The following is a 21702-nucleotide window of genomic DNA, read 5'->3' as shown; positions in this document are numbered from 1 at the left end:
GGGGAATACCTGTGAATCCACACCTCCGGGGGCCCCAAGGTGAGCTCAGGGAGAAGTTCTGTGTACAGACATGACTTACACTTTCAGATGACCTATATTCTCCAGCTGAGACAGACGACTGCTTCATGTGGTGAAGCTTCCTCAGTACCTACATGACTCTAGCAGATGATAGCGAGTACAAATGACACGGCATGTTATCATCAAACTTTCCCCATGATGCACTGTTACTGTAATGTCACAAACGGGGAGGCAAGTTAGAGCAACGCCTTTATTTCCTATCATGTGTTCCTGACGTGCGGAGATGTTCTACTGATAAAATCAGATGACATGTGGATAAGAGTTCATATAGTGTAAATCTATGACGACAGAAACTGCCTTCACAATGTACGGGGATCGGTAGGTAGAGAGAACGTTTTAATACGTGGAAAAGTGGCCGACTGAGCCCTTTGTGAAGTCAGTGGCTGCCCACGTGGAACATTCCTCTGATATAAATGTGCCATAAGTCAGCTGCAAAAATTCAGACCCACAATGCTGCTTTATGTATATAAGTGTGCTTATGTGACCGACCAATGGTCCACAGCCCACCTGGTAAAGGGCGATGTGTCTGACTTTGTTCTGTATTAATGAATCATGAGTAGAGGGAGGTCAGCACGGTCTCACGGTGGTCAAATGTGTGTTTTGAAGCTTTGTACCACATTGATGAAAGTGCAGCTAGAAAAGTGATGTAACTGGGAGGTGGGAAATGCATCCTGTTAGAAGGATCTAGTTTATTTCCACTTTGTACTTAGCAAGACACATCCCAATCCGCCCAGCTCAAGTGCAAGCTTCTGCACCAGTCTCGCCTATCAATGCGAATTCCTATACAATCTGGGGCAATTGTGCAAAATCAGTTGTCACAAAAGAGCATTTGCAGTGCGGATTTACACATTTGCATGTTTGTAAATGAGCCTTAATTGAGACTAATTGACTTTTTGCTACAACCCTGTGGACAAATCCTAGTATTGCATTAATTCAGACGAAGGACCTGGCTCATTAAGAAAAGGCAAAAAAAAAGAGGAGTAAATGTTCTCTGGGACAAACCATGTTACAATGCAAGGGGTGTAAAGTGCTTTACTATTTTGCACATAAGTTAAATACTGGCTGTTTTTTCATCCAGCGCACAAATAGCTTTATTTTTACACTGAAATGTAAATCATAAATGTCAACTTTTGAGTCCCCCTTCAGAGAGGGGAGATCTCGCTGGCGATTTTTTTTGGGGTGTGGCCAATCGGGACATCTCACTTGGGCCCACTCCCTAATGTGTCTCAGTCAGTTTGGCCTATTATTGTGGGGGGCGGGGTCGTGATGACGCATGTTCCGCGTCACTAAGCCCTGCCCCTACCAGTCTACCAACCATACGGGCCAGGAACCGGGAGGTTGCTCTGCTCTCCCAAGAGGACTCCCAGAAATTCGTTAGTCTCCTGGACATTCCGGGAAAGTAGACAGCTATGATGTAAAGTTGATCTAGGACATGCCCTATCCCAACTATAATTCTGTCCCCATTTTTAAATGTACCTCCCCCTCCAAAGCAACATGGATTTGCCCAGGTGCAAAATTACTCCTTTTTTTATGGTTTTGCCCTCTTTAATGACTGGGGCCCAAAGTCTGTTATGTTTTAAAGGGGTAGGAGCCACTGTGCTGCATTTATTGTGATGTGGACATAACAGTAGCGGGACGTACCTGGCTAAGTGGTCCCCCAGCATAGGCAAATCGAGGGGGGTTTCCTAGTGCCAGGAAACCCCCCTCCAAGCCTGGGGCACTGTATAATTGAGGTTTCTGGACCCTGCCGCCGCTTCACACGGCTCTGCTTAAAAAGGGAGAGCTGCATGCACCTAACAGTAGTGCACACAGCATTGCCCATGTATATTATAGGGATAGGAAGAGTTGGAGAGCAGCCAAGTACTGTCTAATATTATAGCCACGCCCCCATGCATGCTGGTCACGCCCACTAGTGGCGTGGTGTGGAAACCACCCTCTAAAAATCCTGCATTTGCCCATGCCCAGGGGTACGTCCTGCTGCTCTCCACATATTGATAAATATTGAGATGCAGCCTGGGGTGCCTACCTCTGTAACGCACTAAAGCAGATTTAACAATCCACGGCCTTCCTGGTAATGTGGAACTATAAGTCCCAACATAACTTTCCTGACTGGCATAGCTTGCTGGTAATTGTAGTTCCACGACAGCTTAAGTACAATGGATTACCTTTATGCTACAAGCATATAGTGAGGGGACACTGGTAACTGTAGGAAAGGTGGTGTTTCCCATAGAAACCAATCAGATGCTTCCTATAAAAGTGACAGTTATATCTGATTGGTTGCTTTGGGTAACACCTATTCCTACACCTGGGGAACGGTGTTCATAAACTTCCCCTATTGTATCTTACAGGACTCTGTTCCCAAGATGTGGTCCCCTATTTTCCAAGCCTGGCCAATTCTAAACTAGGTGGAGCTAAAGTCTATATAATGCGACAGGTGATTATAAATAATCCCACCAGTGTAGCAAAACTCCACCCAGTTTACAATTATCAGGGATTCTCCAAACTGTGATCTGGAGAGTTCCAAATTTTGGCCCCTTACCTCAGTAACGGTGTGAGCCCATGGGTAATCTAGGGGCTATATTGATTGAACCACATTAAAGCTAATTACTATATTGATTGATTTGTACTTTACAATGACATCTCTCAACACTGGGAGTACCTTTGTTTTAATGATCAGAGGAGACATTTAAACATTTTATGTTTAATGAAAGTTTTTAATAATTGTTTTCCGATCAGGCTCCAAGACAGCAGATGCCCAATGCGGTCAGTGTCTCCCTGGTTTCTACAAGATAGAAGGAGAATGCCAATCTTGCCATGAGTAAGTGTGAATCTAAATAAGACCAAACAGTAATGTAATTACTGACTACACAACTCCCCTCTCTTACCTCCGAGTGTTTAGAAACAGGATGTGTGAGCTTTGTTATCTATATAATCAGTGGTGATGTACAGTGGTGTGCCACGCTGCCACTTATCCTACTGCCTTCATTGTGAAACTCCAATTTCACTCCCCCTCCCCCCCCAGCCTCAAACCTCAATTACCTGTCCCTAATCTAGCAGGACTGTGACGAGTGGGCACCAAATGCAACGGCGTATCGGTACTCATCGTACAAACTACCACAATCCTTTGTATTTGTATGGTGCGCACTCTACAAGTCAAACATCCTTAATTTAATAAATATTAGAGATTAGAACCCACCAACGTAGATTTTTCCAGCAATAAATATATATATATATATATACACACAAGTTAACCCATGCATGATACTCATGCATTCTAGTCAAATCAAGCTACTTAAGGTGTTAAAAAGGTTCTTGTCATGCATTTGGGGCTAGCCCAGGCCCCCTCAGGGGAAGAGCGTTACTTCCCGACGCAAGCGCCCTTTTTTAACGTGGTTTTGTCCACATGTCACCACCTCATCATTTTTCTCCATCACCTCATCCTTCATCTTCATCGCCACATCCTTCATCAAGCTACTTAAGGTGTTAAAAACTCCCCACTGTCATCCCCGGCAACCACCAACCACTCCCAACTGTCACTTCTCCTTCAAGAAATATATAGGTCAGTGTATAACTCTGCCCAGCAGGTGGCGCTGCAGCTTGTTTTTTTTTCCCACACACGCCACTAGGCATTTATATAGTAGATATTTAATATTATTTCAATAACCCCCATGGCCTAATTTTGCCGTACCCAAGTCTCAGTCTCTTTATTCTTGAGTTACAGGGTGGGCAAGAAGCACAATGGGGAAGGGGCATCAGCTGCTCATGTTTACATTGTTCAGTGTTCTTCTTGTCTCCGATTGTACAGACCATGTGAGGACACACTTCCCAGCTGCTCACCTCAGTGTGCACCAGTGACCCAAAGTAAGTGACATCTATAATGTTACGCCGTGATGGCAACGCGTTTTGTGATGACCAGTGTAGAAACGACTGTTGATGCTAAGCATTTAACGCATTTGTTTTTAGTAAGAACACAAGTGAAAATGCTTATTATGTGACTGTTACTAGTGTTTTTACTGACATGAGGAGGTTATTGCAGCTTCCCCCAAATGCTAAACAAATTAAATAGAAGGATATGCATTCCGAGAACCCCAACACCAGTAAAGGTGTCAGTGGGTATGGTGACACTAGGCGTCACTGATAGACCTGTTTAAAAAACAAAAAGCTTGTAAAATGAATGTAATAAATGCTAGTGTGTATGAGCTAAGCTAATGGACAGTGCTTAATACATAAATAGGGTCAAACTTGAGGTTAAACAATAGTTAGTAGACTAAAATCCCATTACAGGTGCAAATCTTCCAACATTCCAAATAAAAAATGCTCCTTACGATGTCAAGTGCAATACAGCTGGATCTCGGTCAGGGTCTATTCACACCACCAGATACCAACTTCAAGTAAACCAAATTACACATACTTGCCAACTATCCCGGAATGTCTGGGAGACTCTCGAAATTCAGGTCAGTCTCACGGACTCCCGGGAGTGCAGGCAAGTCTCCCGCATCCCGCAACTGCCTAGCCTAAATGACGTGTTTCGCGGTGAATCGCGTCATTTTGGCCCCGCCCCTCACGTCAAAACTGCATTTCCGTCGCGGAGGTGGGGCCAAAATGACGCATTTGGCCGCGCCCCTCCCGCAATACACTTGCCGAAAGTAGGCAAGTATGATATTATATGACCGGCATTCGTAGAAAACATTAAAAAAATATTATTCCACCTAAGGGCTAGTAGTATGTTGTGCATCAAGACTTCTCCTTTTGGGTACACACACTGTTTGGTTAGGTGCTTTCAGCTGTGCCCCAAAGTAATCATCTGGGACCGATCAGTGTTGCCAACTCTGAAATGAAAAACAAGCCCAAACAATCCTAAAAAGAGCCCAAAAAAGCCCAAAATTCATTATTTTTTATTTATGATACAACTATCAAGATAATAATAATAGTAATGGGATCTGCAGCAGTTTCTGCAGTTACAGTAACTAAAGATGAAGATTCAGGAGTTATAGCTGCACTTTAGGGGTTTGTTTTCTCTGTACACTACAATATATCCCGAGTTTACACTATAATTACACACATCATGTTCTGTCTGGTCACATATATACTCTCCATATCTACTGCATACAACACAGACAGGCTCCCCCGAGAGTGGCCAACGCTGACGTTTACCTACAAACACCTGAGGTCACGCTCACGTAAGAGACCAGCAGCGTCCTTACACTGACTAAAGCTTTATTATACACAAGGCAATAAAGTTTTTTGAAAAAAAAAAAATGTTGTGAAGCCCAAAAACCCGCAACTCTGAAAAAAAGCCAAGTCCAATTCTGCTTGTTATAAGCGGAATTGGCAACTATGGGACCTATGTGAATGTTTATATATTAATCTAGTACTAAGAGCACATGTCAAACTACAAACCAATCACGTGCGAGTATATTACTCTGTTTACCAGGTTGCCGAGCAACCAGCTACTAACTACAGCAGGCCTGGCTAACCTGTGACGCTCCAGGTGTGGTGAAACTACAAGCCCCAGCATGCTTTGCCACTAGATAGCAAGCTGACAGCTGGCAGGGCATGCTGGGACTTGTAGTTTCACAAACTCCTGTCGAGCCACAAGTCATCCAAGGCTGAACTACAGGATAATGTCCTCCCTACAATAAATTATATGGATATTCTATAAGCCACCATTCTCTAGGCTGTATTCGTGATTATACACTAATGAACGATGAAGCATCAGAATTCACTGTTTATACAGATTAGCCTTTTATATAGATTTTCTTTGCGTCTACACATACAGTTGAATCTGCCCCATTGTGGATCACCTATAGCCCAAATTAAGTAGTCTGCACAGCTTCAAAATCTGAGAAACTAAAGAAATATGAAGAAAAAAATATACAGTATATAAAAACAATGTAAAGGCTACGTAATAATCACAGTATAAAATGGGTTGCAGATACCTTTCCCTATTCAGCGGTCCCAAGTACGCTTCCCATTGAGGAGATATAATCATTTTTATTATATTTTTTTGCACCTATTGTTATTAGTAATATTCTTCTGCATTATTACTATGATATCATATATTATTATAAAAGTAACGTGTGTTCTCCAATGGATTAGATCCACCAGTGGCGTATATAGTGGCCGGGGGATTACTGCTGCTCCTGTTACCCTGTGTGGGACTGCTCATTCACAAACACAAGAGAAAGAAAAAGCACAGTCTGGGTGAGTATCTATTAAAACCTCTGTATAGCTATATGATAGTGCCCCCTTGTGGGTATTGTAAGAATAGCAGATGTTCGAGCAATTCAGTGACCGTATAAAGACCGAGGCTGTATAATGAATACTTTTATATTGCACTAGTGACATTATTAATGTATAAACACCTGTAAAATATATTTATGTTCTGTGAACAGTGAGGTCATCACTTGTATTCGCTGCTTTGTGATGTCACTTCTGTAACATGACTCATTGTAAAAGTGTTTCATGGCTATATATTGTATAAGTCACCTCATCATCATTTATTTATAAAGTGCCACTAATTCCGCAGCGCTGTACAGAGAACTCATTCACATCAGTCCCTGCCCCATTGGGGCTTACAGTCTAAAAATAGCAGCCAATTAACCTACTAGTATGTTTTTGGAGTGTGGGAGGAAACCGGAGCACCCGGAGGAAACCCACGCAAATATGGGGAGAACATACAAACTCCACACAGATAAGGCCATGGTTGGGAATTGAACTCATGACCCCAGTGCTGTGAGGTAGAAGTGCTAACCACTGAGCCACTGTGCCCAGCACCGTCATGTTAAGATGATGATTGGTCGGGATGGGTGGTCTTTTTTTTTCGGGCTCTGATTGCTCAGCACAGTTGCAGCATAGATGGGCACCATTAGCCTGTATAAATACAGCCGTCTCCGTTTTCTGGACCTCTTAGGGGGCGGGGAGGACTCTTGTATCTAATAGAAAGTTCTCAAATGGGGTTGGCTTGGTTATCGACCAAATTCTAGACCTTCGAGACCATTTAGAAATATCTAAAAATAATAAAACTAAAGAGGAACCATGTTTCGATGTTGTGTATAATTAACGTGGACCTATCAACAGAACTACACGTAGTAAGAGACTCTAAATTACGGCAGTGGAGTATAATGGGACAGTATTAAGAAACAAATTTGATTGGCTGGAACGCGTAGGGCCTCTCTACTCCTGCGTTCGAGGAATGTGAGCGGCTCTTAGAGATGTTTCGGCAGCTTTCTAGCACACAGGATTTTCTGAACGATTGTAGGGCTTAGAAACCTGGGCCGGCGGATACTTTTGAATATTCCCCAGCCGCTAAGTAGCAAATATGGCGCCACTGAACTTTGGGTCCTATAGGCCTTTGAAACAAGATACAAAATGAAAAGCCCACTTTAATATATGATAAATAATAAAATTATTGCCAATAAAATGAAACTAAATGAACGTTACAACTTATTTCACTTGCAGTTTCGGTATGTTGTTGGGTATTAATGGCAAATAGACCACTGACCGTTGTATAAAACATATAAATCAAAACACTAACAACAGTCAAAGCTGAAATTTTAATTAAATATATTTTATAGTTCACATATATTAAATTGTACTCATTATATTTCAATGTATGTCGATGATAATCTTCTTTGCAATGAAGGATAAAAATAAATAAGAGTAAACTTCACATATCTTGATTATTTGTACTTATCCAACGGAGTTTATATTGCTCATTTATAAACTTTTTTGGCCCCTTAAAAACAACATTGCTGTGTGGCAGAATCATTAATAAAAAATGTAACAATGTTTTATATATTTTGTTTTCATTTTCAGGAGGACATGTCTTCACAGTGGTAAGAGTATTTCCATTTATTTTACTTTCTATGTTTATTATATGAAGTTAAGTAGATGTTACATTATAGGGAATGGTTTCATTTTTGATATCCAAAATGATTGCAGTGTAACTCCACTAAAATATGACATTTCCTGATTTATAATCATTACACTGGGTACCCCAACTTATTGGCATAAGTACTGATAGTTGAAGTTGGACTTTTGCCTGAAATTGACTGTTGAAATATGAGAAACACTGTTGCTGCCATTTGATAATATTGTAAATAACTGACATTCAGTAGCAACAGCTGAAATACTGTAAACAAACGGTGGACTGGCCGTTTCCATGGTTTCAGATGGTTCTAAGGAAGGTCGGTTATTCAAAATCTATCTTGTCAAATGTCAGCAACAGTGTGTTCATCTGTTTTCAATAGACTATCTCCCCTCAAAGATAGAACTTCTGCCTGAAATACTCTTTAATATTTGATGCGTCTATTCCAAATGAATGAATGAGCTGCTCCTGCCAACGGAAAAGCATTTCCGGTCACTGCCTCAAGTGTAAATCAGCAGTTTGAGTGGATAAGGCGGAGCACTATGGGAGAAGAGATCTCAATAGATCACGTGGAACAATACTTTTATTGTAATGTAAAACCAAATGCACTTACAGACATAAGATACAAAAGGCAAGAATTCGGTTACCGCTTTCAACTGTCCTACCGGCAACGCGTTTTGGAGTGGGTCCCCTTCTGCAGGAGTTCTCCAGCTGCCTGTAAAATGAGATCTGCTCCGCTTTCTCCGTTCAAACACTTTTGTTCTTTTGCTAGTCTGAAAAATATCTTCAGATTTGTTTTTTCAAAAAACAAATCTTCCTTAAAATGCAAATTTTCTCTGAAAGAACCGTTTTTAATTATGTAACACCCTGCCTCCCTGCTTGTCCGCTGGCCCAGTAAATACATACTTGGTGTTGGCGGCGGCGGGCTCTACTCCCTTTTCACTGACTGTCCGACGTGACGTCATCACATCCCAACATCGTCAGTGAGGAGTGGAGAGGAGCCAGAAGACCAAAGGAAGAGAGGAAAACAGAAGAAGGTTATAGAGAGATAAATAAAGAACGGAGGAGGATAGTGTGCTGAATTGGGCCGCAGTGTGGTGACGGGGGGATTGGGCCACAGTGAGACTGAGGAGGAGGAGGTCGCCGCAGTGAGACTGAGGAGGTGGAGGCGGCAGCAGCGAGACGGAGGAGGAGGAGGTGGAGGCGGCAGCAGCGAGACGGAGGAAGAGGAGGTGGAGGCGGCAGCAGCGAGACGGAGGAGGAGGAGGTGGAGGCGGCAGCAGCGAGACGGAGGAGGAGGAGGTGGAGGCGGCAGCAGCGAGACGGAGGAGGAGGAGGTGGAGGCGGCAGCAGCGAGACGGAGGAGGAGGAGGTGGAGGCGGCAGCAGCGAGACGGAGGAGGCCGCCGCAGCGAGACGGAGGAGGCCGCCGCAGCGAGACGGAGGAGGAGGCCGCCGCAGCGAGACGGAGGAGGAGGCCGCCGGAGCGAGACGGAGGAGGAGGCCGCCGGAGCGAGACGGAGGAGGAGGCCGCCGGAGCGAGACGGAGGAGGAGGCCGCCGGAGCGAGACGGAGGAGGAGGCCGCCGGAGCGAGACGGAGGAGGAGGCCGCCGGAGCGAGACGGAGGAGGAGGCCGCCGGAGCGAGACGGAGGAGGAGGCCGCCGGAGCGAGACGGAGGAGGAGGCCGCCGCAGCGAGACGGAGGAGGAGGCCGCCGCAGCGAGACGGAGGAGGCCGCCGCAGCGAGACGGAGGAGGAGGAGGAGGCCGCCGGAGCGAGACGGAGGAGGAGGAGGAGGCCGCCGCAGCGAGACGGAGGAGGAGGAGGAGGAGGCCGCCGCAGCGAGACGGAGGAGGAGGCCGCCGCAGCGAGACGGAGGAGGCCGCCGCAGTGAGACGGAGGAGGAGGAGGAGGCCGCCGCAGTGAGACGGAGGAGGAGGCCGCGGCCGCAGTGAGACGGAGGAGACAGCGTGATGATAGAGGGTAAAACCTGTGAATTCACTAGTGAGAGGGAATAAAAGGAGCAGGAACAGGGATAGATGGAGGAGTAAGGGAGGAATGAGAGAAGTACGATATGAGGCACAGGAGAGATCAGCGATATGAAGATAGGGGCACATAGGAACAGGGAAAGGACAGATCAGGGAAAGATAAAGGGTAACATGGAAAATGTAAAGGAGATATTTTGGAGAGTTGTATTATAATATATTATAGAGATATGAGGGAAAATAAGTACACAAAGGAGACAGAAGGGAGAGGTGGAGGGACACAGAGTGGATAGCCTTACATCATTGTGTGTGTGTGCGACTGTGTGAGAGAGATATATAGATATATATTTTATACACACACATACACGTATAGAGTTAAAATGCATCTAAAATTTCAGGTGCTCCCCAGCCGTTCATTTCAAAGTGACCGCTCCATACCAACAAGTCTAAATTTCCACTTTGACCACTGACTGTCACATAACCAGTGTATTTGATATTTCACAGTTACTGCACAAAACTTGTGCACAATAAACACCTCTGTTCCCTTATTTCTGGAGGCCGGTGACAATACTCCTGTTACTATGTACTCAGCTTTTTAATTTCCTTTACAAGAGCGACAGGATTGGATTTACAGAAGTAGCTTATCTAAATATCACTTAGTCAATCAATTTCTTTACAGAGGGTAATTGAAGAACAGCTTTCCACAAACCACTTTATATAGCCATGTACTTTACACAAAAAGATGAGTATTAAAAAAAAAAAAAAAAAAGAGTAAACTTTGTGTTTAAAATGGGTCATATTTTAGTCTGATGTCCCCATACGTCTCTTCCTAGTCCCATAGCCGGCCGTGTTAGCATAGTGAAGACATGTTTATATTCCTGTTTCCTGTCGTTGCCTAGCAACAGAGAACACGTGATAAAACATTCAGTGCTGTATGCATTAAATATGTGCTCCATGAATAGTGTATGGCGTTTGCTTTCCCTGTGAGTCAGACTGAAACAACAGGACCTTATGCAAAGTTTACCGTCGTGTTTGAGCCGAAACAACTGGCTGCGTGGAGACAAATAATACAGATCGTACAGGAATCATTCCTCTGTTACTAAATGCATTGCTTTATCTTTCCAGCATGATTTTTTTTTATTTTGTATGGACAGACTGAGTTGGTAGTTGGTATTGACCTTGGATACGACGCAGAGCTACTCTGGAATACAACTGTATCCAGTGCTGAGAGCGCAGCAGAGCCGTGTCATATCCAAAGGCAAAAAAATAAAAACAACTCTGATGGTATAAATACTTGACTAAGAAACATAGAAGCCAGAAAAATAAAGCAATGTTCAACTTTGGCCTCCAAATGTCATTAAGTTACGACTCCCACCGCTGATCGAGGGTTTTATAACCCCTTAATCACGCTCATCGATGTGACCAGATCGGTAATCAGGCCACAGAACCCATACAGGAAGGCAGTGCTTGAGTGCTGTATAGATATTACGCTAGATGTGGCATATCTAGTATATCTTACATCTTACTGCATGTGCATTTTTATGATGAGCTGCTTTTTAGTGGTAAAATTCTGTCAGAAGAGGTGTTTCCGTTGCAGTTTTTCTAACTAATCGTTAACATCTACTTGACATTTTTAAAATGTTTTTTTTTCTGATGATGCCAAAGCCAATCTCTCCTCACCACATTAACATTTACATGCACGGTCTACATGCAAGGGGCCAAATTCACAAAATTCCAAGTCAGCTTAACTTTAGACTAACACATGACTGATTTCTAGATAAATTCACCAATGCTGACATTTTTATGCCTTTTGTGTATTTGACGTAACTCCAAATCTAAAGCAGAACGATTGAGTTATGGAATTAACACTACATCAGTTCAGGGCAGTGGAAAACGCAGGATATGTAGAGGGGGGGTTTCCACACCACGCCGCCATTGGGCGTGACCAACATGCATGGGGGCGTAGCTATAATTTTAGACAGTGCTTGGCTGCTCTCCAACTCTTCCTATCCCCATAATATACACGGGCAATGCTGCGTGCACTACTGTTAGGTGCACGCAGCTCTCCCTTTTCAAGCAGAGCCGTGTGAAGTGGGAGCAGGGTCCAGCCACCTCAATGATACAGTGCCCCAGGCTTGGAGGGGGGTTTCCAGGCACTAGGAACCCCCCCCCCCTCCCCTCGGTTTGCCTTTGCAGGGGGATTGATACAATATGCAATGAAACCACAGATCAGGGGAGAGTTTGTAATTAGAAGACCACAGTACTTGACCAGTGTTATAGTCCTGATTGCAAGATGTTTTTAGGAACAGTGATATATAGTTACATGAAACATAATGTACATTCCAGGTATTTGGGAATTGATTCTGTAATAAATAAATTTAATTTCGCTGTTTTTTTGTCTTTTTCTTTTCTTTTTTTTTAAAGTGTGGACAAGGGGAACCCCCAAACTTAACACAACCGTGCCCAGAGTCTAATGTTTTACTCAAGTTACAAGAAACTGTTACTGCCGCAAAACCAGACGCTTCTCCGGGTAAGAACACAAATTCTGGAAAATGCTGGACTGTCAAACGTCATTTGCCATTTCTAACATTTTTCTCTTAGTGATGACACTAAAGTGGATCTATTATCACCATGTAAATATAAAAGCCCAATTTCACAAAAACAAAAGGTCTATAAACAAAAAACAAAAGTAACAAAACAACTTTTGCAACCTTGGCGTTAACAACTCCAAATTGTTGTTGTTATGATTGTTGTAACTATTTGCAAAGTAACAGGTTAAATATTTATAGAATTTGTACACATTTCTATCACGAAGATATAGAATGGTCTATATTTTATATTAGCAATAGAGGACAATACCACAATTAGTTTGTAAAGCGGAGTTCGCAGTTAGGAAGAAAGCCACTCCGTGAGTCCTGTACTTCATTAAATATTTACACATATTTTATTATCCGCGTCTGCTCACCTTCTTGTCACAATAGAATTCAATTCAATGGCTGCATGAAATATTCAGTGGTATAAATGGTGACTGTCTCAATGCAGATAAACACTGACACGGTGATACTTTGAATTTCGGGCAGGTCATGTTACCTCGGTTCTCCAGAAAGGGTGCACGTTGTATGACATCATCGACTGCGTCCCGGTCAGGCGATGGAAAGAGTTTATGAGGACGTTGGAGCTCCCCGACAAGGAGATAGAGATGGTGGAAGTGGAGGTTGGCAACTTTCGAGACCAGCAGTACGAGATGCTCAGGAGATGGTGTAGACTCAAACTGGCGGCTGTGGAATCAATATACCGTGCTCTGGACAAGATGAACCTATCGGGGTGCGCGGAAGAACTTAGAACGAAAATAGAACATTATTCTTAATTCTAGAGAAGTGCTTCCGAAGGACGATAGGAAAGTAGGGCATTAAGCACTACATCAGTTTTGGGGATTGGTCCTCCTTATTCACACAATGGAACAACAGATTGAACGGGAGATCTTCTAATACAGAGTAGGACTTGCCAAGAAACTTGGTTGGCCATATTGACATGTTGCAATGACATTGTGTCTTCAGGGAAAGGATTCTTTACAGTAACAGTAGTAAAGCTACGGAATGCTAGACCAAAAAAGGCAGGTTTACCAGACAGCTTTAAAATTGTGGAATCCAGTTGCCAGGATAATTCCCTCCCCCATTAATATGATGACTGAGGTGTTTTGTTGTTCTGCATTTTTAATAAAATAATAATAATGGGGATAACTTGGTTATAAAAAGTTTGAAATTATGCACTGAAACAGGATGTTTCAAAAAACAACAAAAAAACTACCTTACCCTCAGCAAAATAAATGTACTAAACTGACTATTGCGCTGTTAACTAGCTGATGTGAAAATTCCATTTCATCTAGGATGTGGGCTTAATACCAAGGGTAGATTTAATAAAATTTCTAAAAAGGAAAAGTGGAGGTGTTGCCCATAGCAACCAATCAGATTCTAGCTATCATTTTTAGAATGTAGTTGATAAATGATAGCTAGAATCTGATTGGTTGCTATGTGCAACACTTCTACTTTTTAAAAAAGTTTAAGCAAATCTACCCCTCCCCAAATTTCCCTGCTGCAGTTTGACGGGAACCTCACATCACTACTCTGTGCCACGGGGGACCCTGCTCAGTAAATCAGTGCAAAAATAATTGCCAGAGGTCAATTAGAAAATTAAAAAAAAAAAAAAAGAGACAAAACCCCTAAAATATTTGCTCAGTCTTATATCAAACCTGCCATAAAACATTTGAACCTCCCCACCCATAACCAATGGCAGAAGGTACACCCCACAGCTCTTAGACCATGACGGCAAAAAGGCTTAAATAGTAAAGCATGAAATGCCAGTTATCTCCTATTTTTAAAAGTGATGTGACGACACTGACATCCTCCATGTGTGAATGTAATATGATACAGAGAACTTCTGTTACTAAGGAAACTGTAAGACTCTCACCTTATGAAACGGCTTATTTTTTTAAAGCGCCTATCTACTGCTCAGCTGTTAACCTGAAAATAAAAGTCATACAGGAAAACCTGATCAACAAGCACCTACAATCACTGTGAGGAGCTCTGCCAAACAGTTCAATGAGGAGAGGATTGCCCAGAGCTGTGAGGCGGGGGGGGGGGGGGGGGGGGGTCGTGGGTCGTGGTGTCGTTTTTAAATATAAGATATTAAATGCCATGAAGGTAAATTGTTTGTGATTTGAGTATGTTTTGTATCCTTGTGAGCATTGGTCTATACTCTGTAGTTGGATGATCATTTATTTATTATAGCGCCCTGCCCCATTTGAGCTTACAGTCTAAATTTCCCAACACAGGCAGACTAGTGTTAATTTTGTCAGCAGCCAATTAACCTACCAGTATGTTTTTGGAGTGTGGGAGGAAACCGGAGTACCCGGAGGAAACCCACGCAAACACGGTTAGAACATACAAACTCCTCACAGATAAGGACATGGTCGGGAATCGAACTCACAACCCCGGTGCTGTGAGGCAGAAGTGCTAACTACTGAGCCACCGTGCTTTATACCGCAGTGATGTCACGGATTCCAAGTGAATTGATTAGATTATCAGGGATATTGATTCAGGCCACGAAATGGCTTGCAATGATTATTTAATGCTCACATGTACACGGTTTACCGAGCCTTTAATTAGTCGGGGTGTAAGCGCACTTATTGTTGAACCGGTTTTGGTTTTAAAGAGTATCTTTCATAAAGTCAACATTAGAATATAATGTGTTTGTTTTTTTTAAATGTGTATATGTCTTGTTATACAGAAGGAAAGTGAAGGAATTACATGTGTAACAAAGGAAAACTGAGGTAGGATTGGTATTTTCCATGTATTCAACTCAAATAAAACGTAAAAAAAACAAAAAAACAACTGTTCTGTAAAGCGTATTATCTTTTCATGTATGGTATTAAAAAAAAAAAAAATGCACTTACAGACTGCACATTGGTGGCAGCCATTTTGTGAACTGAACCAAAGCAGGAGTATGAGGCTCAATTTATAGGAACCATTGATCTCACTGAGGTACTTTAAGGCCAATGAAGCCCTGGATCCAAGTGAATTGATAACCTACATTCCCATGTGTTGTTTATAATGGTTTTGGTACTGCCACTTTAAGAAATACATATCTGGGGTTTGGCAGGATGGGACTATAAAGATGGCTGCCTGGTACGTGCATCTGTTTACCTCAGATATAACAAATATTGGTTCAGTCCACAAAATGGCAGTGACATACCCAAGTTATTGTTAATTCAGCACCACCCTATTACATAGCGCTGTACAAAGAATACTTCACATCACATCAGTCCTTGCCCCATTGCTGCAATGCTAACCACGCCACGTGCCAGCCTTAATTTGTCACATAAACATTGTAATTCCTAAATACATGTTATGCTATTTAATTGGAAATGTTAAGAATTTACGTCACAGATGCTGAAAAAAAACAATGTAATATTAATCTCAATGTCATGGATGATAAATCGTTTCCCATATAGTAAAAAGAGTGAATGTTGCATTACTCTGGTGACTAAATTTCCTAATTTTTTCCTCATAGGTACTATGCAAAAATTTCTCTGTAGGACATGCCAAAACATTTCAATAATAATAATAATAGTCTGATATGGATAGAAGAAAATATAAAAATGTTAATATGGCAAATTTAGAAGGACCAAATTTACTTAATTTTTTATTTTAAAAACTATTTATTTTTTTCAATTTAAAGAACCCTACCGAAAACTTAAGTGGTTTTATGAGGTGCAAGCAAAAATTGACAAGCGCAATGAGCATTGCGGGTACCGGTACTGAATAGGTTACCCGCCATTTGGCATGTGTACATGTAGTGCAAGCTAAATTGAATTGCCCCCTTTGATATAATATTTTGTGTGGCTGTCTTCTTAAAGCATAGGAAACTATCTGAAGAAACCTGTAAACACTGGAAACCATTTGTAAACCGTGAAGGAGGAAGAGCCTTAGATACGCTCTTTTAGAGAATGTATCTAACCAACAATTCATGCCAAGCCGCTTTTTTTTTGCTTTTACAGAAATGACCCTTCAGAGTTTTATCCTTTTAAAAAAATAATTTTATTTCAAAAAGCAGACGGCCGCATTTTAACACAGTTTATGGTGAACACAGGACACTCACTCAGCCTTAACAAACGCACAAATGATGCATTATATTTTTGAAAACATACTATATATTTATTTTCGTAGCATTTAGACAATATAGATCTTTATGTATATTTATATATATATATATATGTATCTGTGTGTGGAAAGCAGCACAAACATGCAATAGTTAATAACATGGCAGTGACAATGAGTATGGCATCTGTGTCTTATTATATATAATTTATAAACCAAATATGTTAATATATATATATATTTTACCATTTCTTCTATTTAAAATATGTATTAAAAAAAAAAAAGAAAAAAGAAATTGTACACCCAACAAGTTTGACATTCTCAAATGTCTAACAGTAAACATATATCTATTTTTATCATTATATACAATATTTAAAAATCCCTATAATGATGTCCTGTTCTGATGAAAATCCTTCCTAGTGTGTTATAAGATGCACGGATAATACGTGAAATATTTAGTATTTATGGAGAGACGCTGGAAACGCCATTAAATGTACTTCTAAAAACACCATAGAAGAGTTTGTCCGGCTGACAATGAATTAAAAACCATAACTCACTTTTCATTACTCTACTTAAAATTTGCAGACATTAAACCTGGATTCTGATTTGTAATTTGCCGATTGGCTGTCGGTGCTCTTTGAACCCCTCTCGCCAAGATTGAATCCTAAAAGGCTAAAGGCGCAATGCAAATCCCATTTGGTGGAGCCATGTACCTAGATTCCCACCTTGAAGCGCGATGGGAAGGCTCTATAGATGATGTTTTGCACTGCACATGATAAATGAGAGAAATGGATTTTAGGGTGAGTAGACAATCTTATTTTCTCTTTCCTGCCACTGGGGGACACTGTGACTATGGGGACAGCCCGAAGCTACCCCTAAGGGTGGGATTGCTCTAAAACAGCTGCCTGTAGGACATTGTGCACGAAATTAGCATCCGGAGGAGCAAAGCACGCAACCTACAAAATTTAGGAAAGATGTGGACGACCACAGAGCTGCCTGGGGGCACGACAGAGCTTCCAAATTTTAGCCCGGGGGGGCAAGTCCAGGTGTTGTGAAACTACAAGTCCCAGCATACCCTTCCAGCAATAAGCTGCTATATATAGGCAAAGCATGCTGGGACTTGTAGTTTCACAACACCTGGAGTGTCACAGGATAGCCAACACTTGGAACGACAATCTCCTGGTTCAAATGACATACCATTTTAGGCACAAAAGCGGCCTCTGTAAGCTCTCTAGTAAGTGCACGGATTTAGAAAGACCCCCTGCTCCAAAGTCCACTTGAAGAAACTGAAGTTGTTCAGATGAAAGGGTCTATATAGGACAGGTGCTACACGCTAAATAGTTTAACTATTAAAGTTCCCTAGCTCCTGGTCCACCTGCTAACCTCCATGGTCACAGTGCCCCCAATGGCAGGAAAGAGAACAACAGGTAGCCGGTGAAGTTCAAATAGCAGAAAAAAAGAGAAAATTAAAATCTAAATAAAGTAAATATAATTGACATATACACGTCATTTAGCCCCGTGAACCGTGCTAGGCACATGTTTAGTTTAACTACATAGTATGTACCCTACTGAAAGAAAATTAAGAACAGAAGAAAACGTCTCATCCAATTACATTACAGTTTGCCCACTAGCAGTGATGTAAGTACATATAGTATTTTAGTTAGTCATCCTTTTTAACTGAAAATTATCCCAAACCTGATGGTGGTTGTAGTTGCTCCCTATGTGTAATAATTCAGATGCTGACCCTTCCCTGTGATCCCCACAATTAGAAGTGTAATCAGCGCTGGTACACAGTGTTTAGCGATTAGAGATAGAAAAGAGCTCCCAGGGCTGAAGTTGGCGAGCCAGGCGGTGTGTTACGAAGCAGCGCCTGATTGGACAATAGCCATAGCCATCCAATCAGCACAGTGGATGCCTGTGGTTCTCACGTTCTACAATCTCTCATATCTTTTATGAACAGTGGGGAGTGGCGGGAACAAACTCCCACGCAGTTGGGGCAACTATTAATGAGTGGGGGACACCTCTAATAATTAAACAAGAGGCTATCCCTTTGTCTTAAAAAAATGAATGAACATAATAAGAGTGTAAAACAATGGTAGCATTCGACTTACACAAGTACTTTTCTTGTGTATTTTGATGATTTTAGCATAAAGTTTCAGACACCTGTCAAACTTTTTTGCATGTCATGTGTAGAGCAATACGCATCAGGGCTGTATTAGATAAGGAGTGATGTCTACTGTTGATAATAAATATGACCGTTAACGCTGGGGAATATATTCCTGAAATGTAAAAAGGTAGAAATAGAACTTTAAAAAGACATCTAACACACGTATAGCAGTTCCACAATGTTTGAAGTTAAAAATTAAGGGCAGTGCAGTCAGCTTATCTGAGCAGAAAATGGTCATCACAGAGAGGAAGATTACTGCGTAGAAGGGTAAAAAGTCCGCCCTCATGATAAAAACCATATTTTATCCTTCCCACAGTGGGGCGTGAGTTGGAGTTCTCACTACACCCTTGTAAATACCTTTTTCTATCGACCATGGAGGGGAGAGTAGGGAGTAGAATTATCAAACCTTCTATAAAGGAAAAGTGGAAGTGTTGCCCGTAGCAACCAATCAGATTCTAGCGATCGTGTTCTAGAATGTACACGATAAATTATCTGATTGGTTGCCATGGGCAACACCTTTACTTTTCCTTTTTAGAATGTTGAATAAATCTACACCAAGAACTATCCAAGCCAAGTCTGGACAAGCCATTGATTTGAAACCCACCCACGCTGAGGTATGTAACTAAAGCTTGAATAATGTGTAGTACCATTCAAAGTACGTCAAGAGTCTAAGGAGGTGGCGGGTGGGCTCATCTACGCTAATAGGAGAAGGCTCTATGAATGAGAAGGGATTGTCCAAAGGTCGACAACTTTAATTATATTTATTTCTGATAAGATCCCAAATCATCTGCATATACATTGGTGTCATAATTGCCCTTTTATACAAAGAGTCCTGCGTTTAAGGTTTCACTATCTATTAAGGAAAAGAGTGTCAGCTAACATCAGAATTTAAGAAAAAAAAATATAATAATAATAAATTGCTACATTTTGGTAGGTCTATAAACAGCTCTAAATAGATTATTTTGATACCTCTAAGTCGGAGGATGGTCTAAACGAAAACCTTTAAGCCTTGATATACATGGAAATATTTGCATTAATCTTGGTTCCTTAAGTCCACACAGGATCCTGGGACCCCCCGGTGGGCTGAGAGGGACTTCTAGTTACGTTGCAACGTTTCCAAGACCTCTGCACGTAGAACAGCGGACAACAGAAACTCTGACTTGACGTTAACAGGTGAAGGATGCACAGCGCGTTACGCCTAATGTTTCGCTATGTCCCCTTTCTTTAGGATAATTTGCCGCTGCCAAGGTGCTAACTTTGATTCGTCGTAGCCCAGTGTTCTAAGCTTCTCGGACTGCTCTTTTTCACGCTCTGCCTCTTCCTTCTTTAGCTTCTCTTGTTCTTTCCTGGAAGGGGAATATACAGCACGATTTAAAATTGTATTGCTTACAAATAGTCACAAAATACAAAAACGAGTATTAAAGAGACTTTCATTGAAACTACAAAAAAAAACAACCAAACAGTAGGTCTAATACAAATATTCATTATATATATATTTGTATTAGACCCACAGTGTTTGGTTTCTGTTTCAGGAGGTTTTTAGTACTTAAAGGGGTCTTCAACTTTAAACATGAATACGGCTCCCTTCCCAATAATGCTACTGTGGTGGGGGTCTGCGGTCTCTCCTCCCCTACCCCAACTCATTCACTCTACTTACAAAGCTCCTGGCCCTTTCATATAGATCTGACCAACCACTGACGGCAGAATTTGGGAATTCCAAAGCTCCGACACATAAGGGCTTGTGATAGGTTGGAAAGAACTGACCAATCAATGCTCTGGCCACAGTGTCCTGATATTTGTGAGTAAAATGTGTCTGGGAGGACCTCCCCTCTAAGTCAAACGAAGGGCAATCTATCAATCCAGCTAAAACATAGGATATTTTGACATTCTCAATAAAATAGCAGACTCAACTCACCGTTTCTGTTCCCTGCCACACGTACGGTTGCAAATGAGAAAAGAGAGAAAAAGTTACATTTCTTATAAAACACGTGAAAAAAACATGTAAATGGACGGTGATTTACAATAAAACTAATTCTTACTTCTCTTCTTCCATCTTCTTCCTTAGAATCTCTCTCCGCCACGCCGGCATGGTAGACAACCGGGCAACTTCCTCCTGTTCCTAAGTGAAACGGGAACATTGGATCAATACATCGCAGAATGACAGGTACCCACCGTAAAAATCACTGTTACAATCATATCTATATCTACAGCTACAAACAATTGGTTATCATTTTAATAAATCCACTCTGTCTCATAAAGCTTTCTTCTATCTGATCCCTTTTGCCTGATACAAAACAAAGGTTACTTTTATTATAAGGTCCCCTACAAAGCAAAGTTTCTTAACTTTGGTCCTCAAGAATCAGGATTTTTGTGATCAAACACTGGTAAATAATTCTATTTAAGTGTGATTATCACTTTAAAAAAAAAAAATGATCGTTCCAGTTGCCACAATAGGATATCCTGAAAACATGACCTGCTGGGGGGATTGAGAGGCTTGTTTTGAGAATCTCTGACCTAGAACCCATTCCCCTCATCATATTGAAAATAAGAATGAAGAAAAAAAAAAAAGATATATTACTGTACATTGATATATTCCACCACCCCAAGGTATAATGAAACTCTTGGTTGTCAGGTAGACAACTCCAATCTTGTGACTTGGAACGGAAAGACCCTCACATGACTGAGGTCTGCCGTATAATAGCGAGACAGACGGAGGAATGTGAATAAAACTAGAGGAAGAATGTTAGAGGCCACAATATGTACCATGTTTAGTGACAACAGAATCTAGCGCTGGATTTGGGCTGTCTATTTAAATCAGGTCAGCTGGTGTTACGGTGCCAAATCTCCAACTACTGTAAACACGCACCCCTTTAGTGGGCCAAAATCAGTTCTTCTTTCCTCACTGATACTGTTAAAATAATATATATATATATTTTTCTCATTGTT

At 41.6% G+C, this 21702-nt stretch overlaps 2 protein-coding genes across 4 annotated transcripts in view; one reads left to right on the top strand and one right to left on the bottom strand.

Annotated features, from left to right (window-relative positions):
- TNFRSF25 (TNF receptor superfamily member 25) overlaps nucleotides 1-14335 on the top strand; it is a 46610-nt gene extending 32275 nt beyond the window's left edge. Inside the window, exons 5-10 of the mRNA XM_075190068.1 lie at nucleotides 2815-2896; nucleotides 3884-3939; nucleotides 6178-6282; nucleotides 7897-7916; nucleotides 12358-12463; nucleotides 13014-14335. Of these exons, the coding sequence (XP_075046169.1) occupies nucleotides 2815-2896; nucleotides 3884-3939; nucleotides 6178-6282; nucleotides 7897-7916; nucleotides 12358-12463; nucleotides 13014-13300 (656 nt within the window). The 3' untranslated portion in view covers nucleotides 13301-14335. The remainder of the gene's footprint in view (nucleotides 1-2814; nucleotides 2897-3883; nucleotides 3940-6177; nucleotides 6283-7896; nucleotides 7917-12357; nucleotides 12464-13013) is intronic.
- Nucleotides 14336-19503: 5168 nt separating this feature from the next.
- The window catches only part of LOC142106977 (espin-like), a 128822-nt gene continuing 126623 nt past the window's right edge, over nucleotides 19504-21702 (bottom strand). For 2 of the 3 annotated variants that reach the window (XM_075190065.1, XM_075190067.1), the window contains 3 exons: nucleotides 20796-20875; nucleotides 20672-20683; nucleotides 19504-20102 (listed from right to left, as the gene is read on the bottom strand). In XM_075190065.1, the coding sequence (XP_075046166.1) occupies nucleotides 19955-20102; nucleotides 20672-20683; nucleotides 20796-20875 (240 nt within the window). In that variant the 3' untranslated portion in view covers nucleotides 19504-19954. The remainder of the gene's footprint in view (nucleotides 20103-20671; nucleotides 20684-20795; nucleotides 20876-21702) is intronic. The other variant, XM_075190066.1, reaches the window with a different exon arrangement.

The sequence above is a fragment of the Mixophyes fleayi genome, chromosome 11 (assembly GCF_038048845.1).
Source record: "Mixophyes fleayi isolate aMixFle1 chromosome 11, aMixFle1.hap1, whole genome shotgun sequence".
NCBI lineage: Eukaryota > Metazoa > Chordata > Amphibia > Anura > Limnodynastidae > Mixophyes > Mixophyes fleayi.
This window is presented reverse-complemented; position numbering and strand designations above follow the sequence as displayed.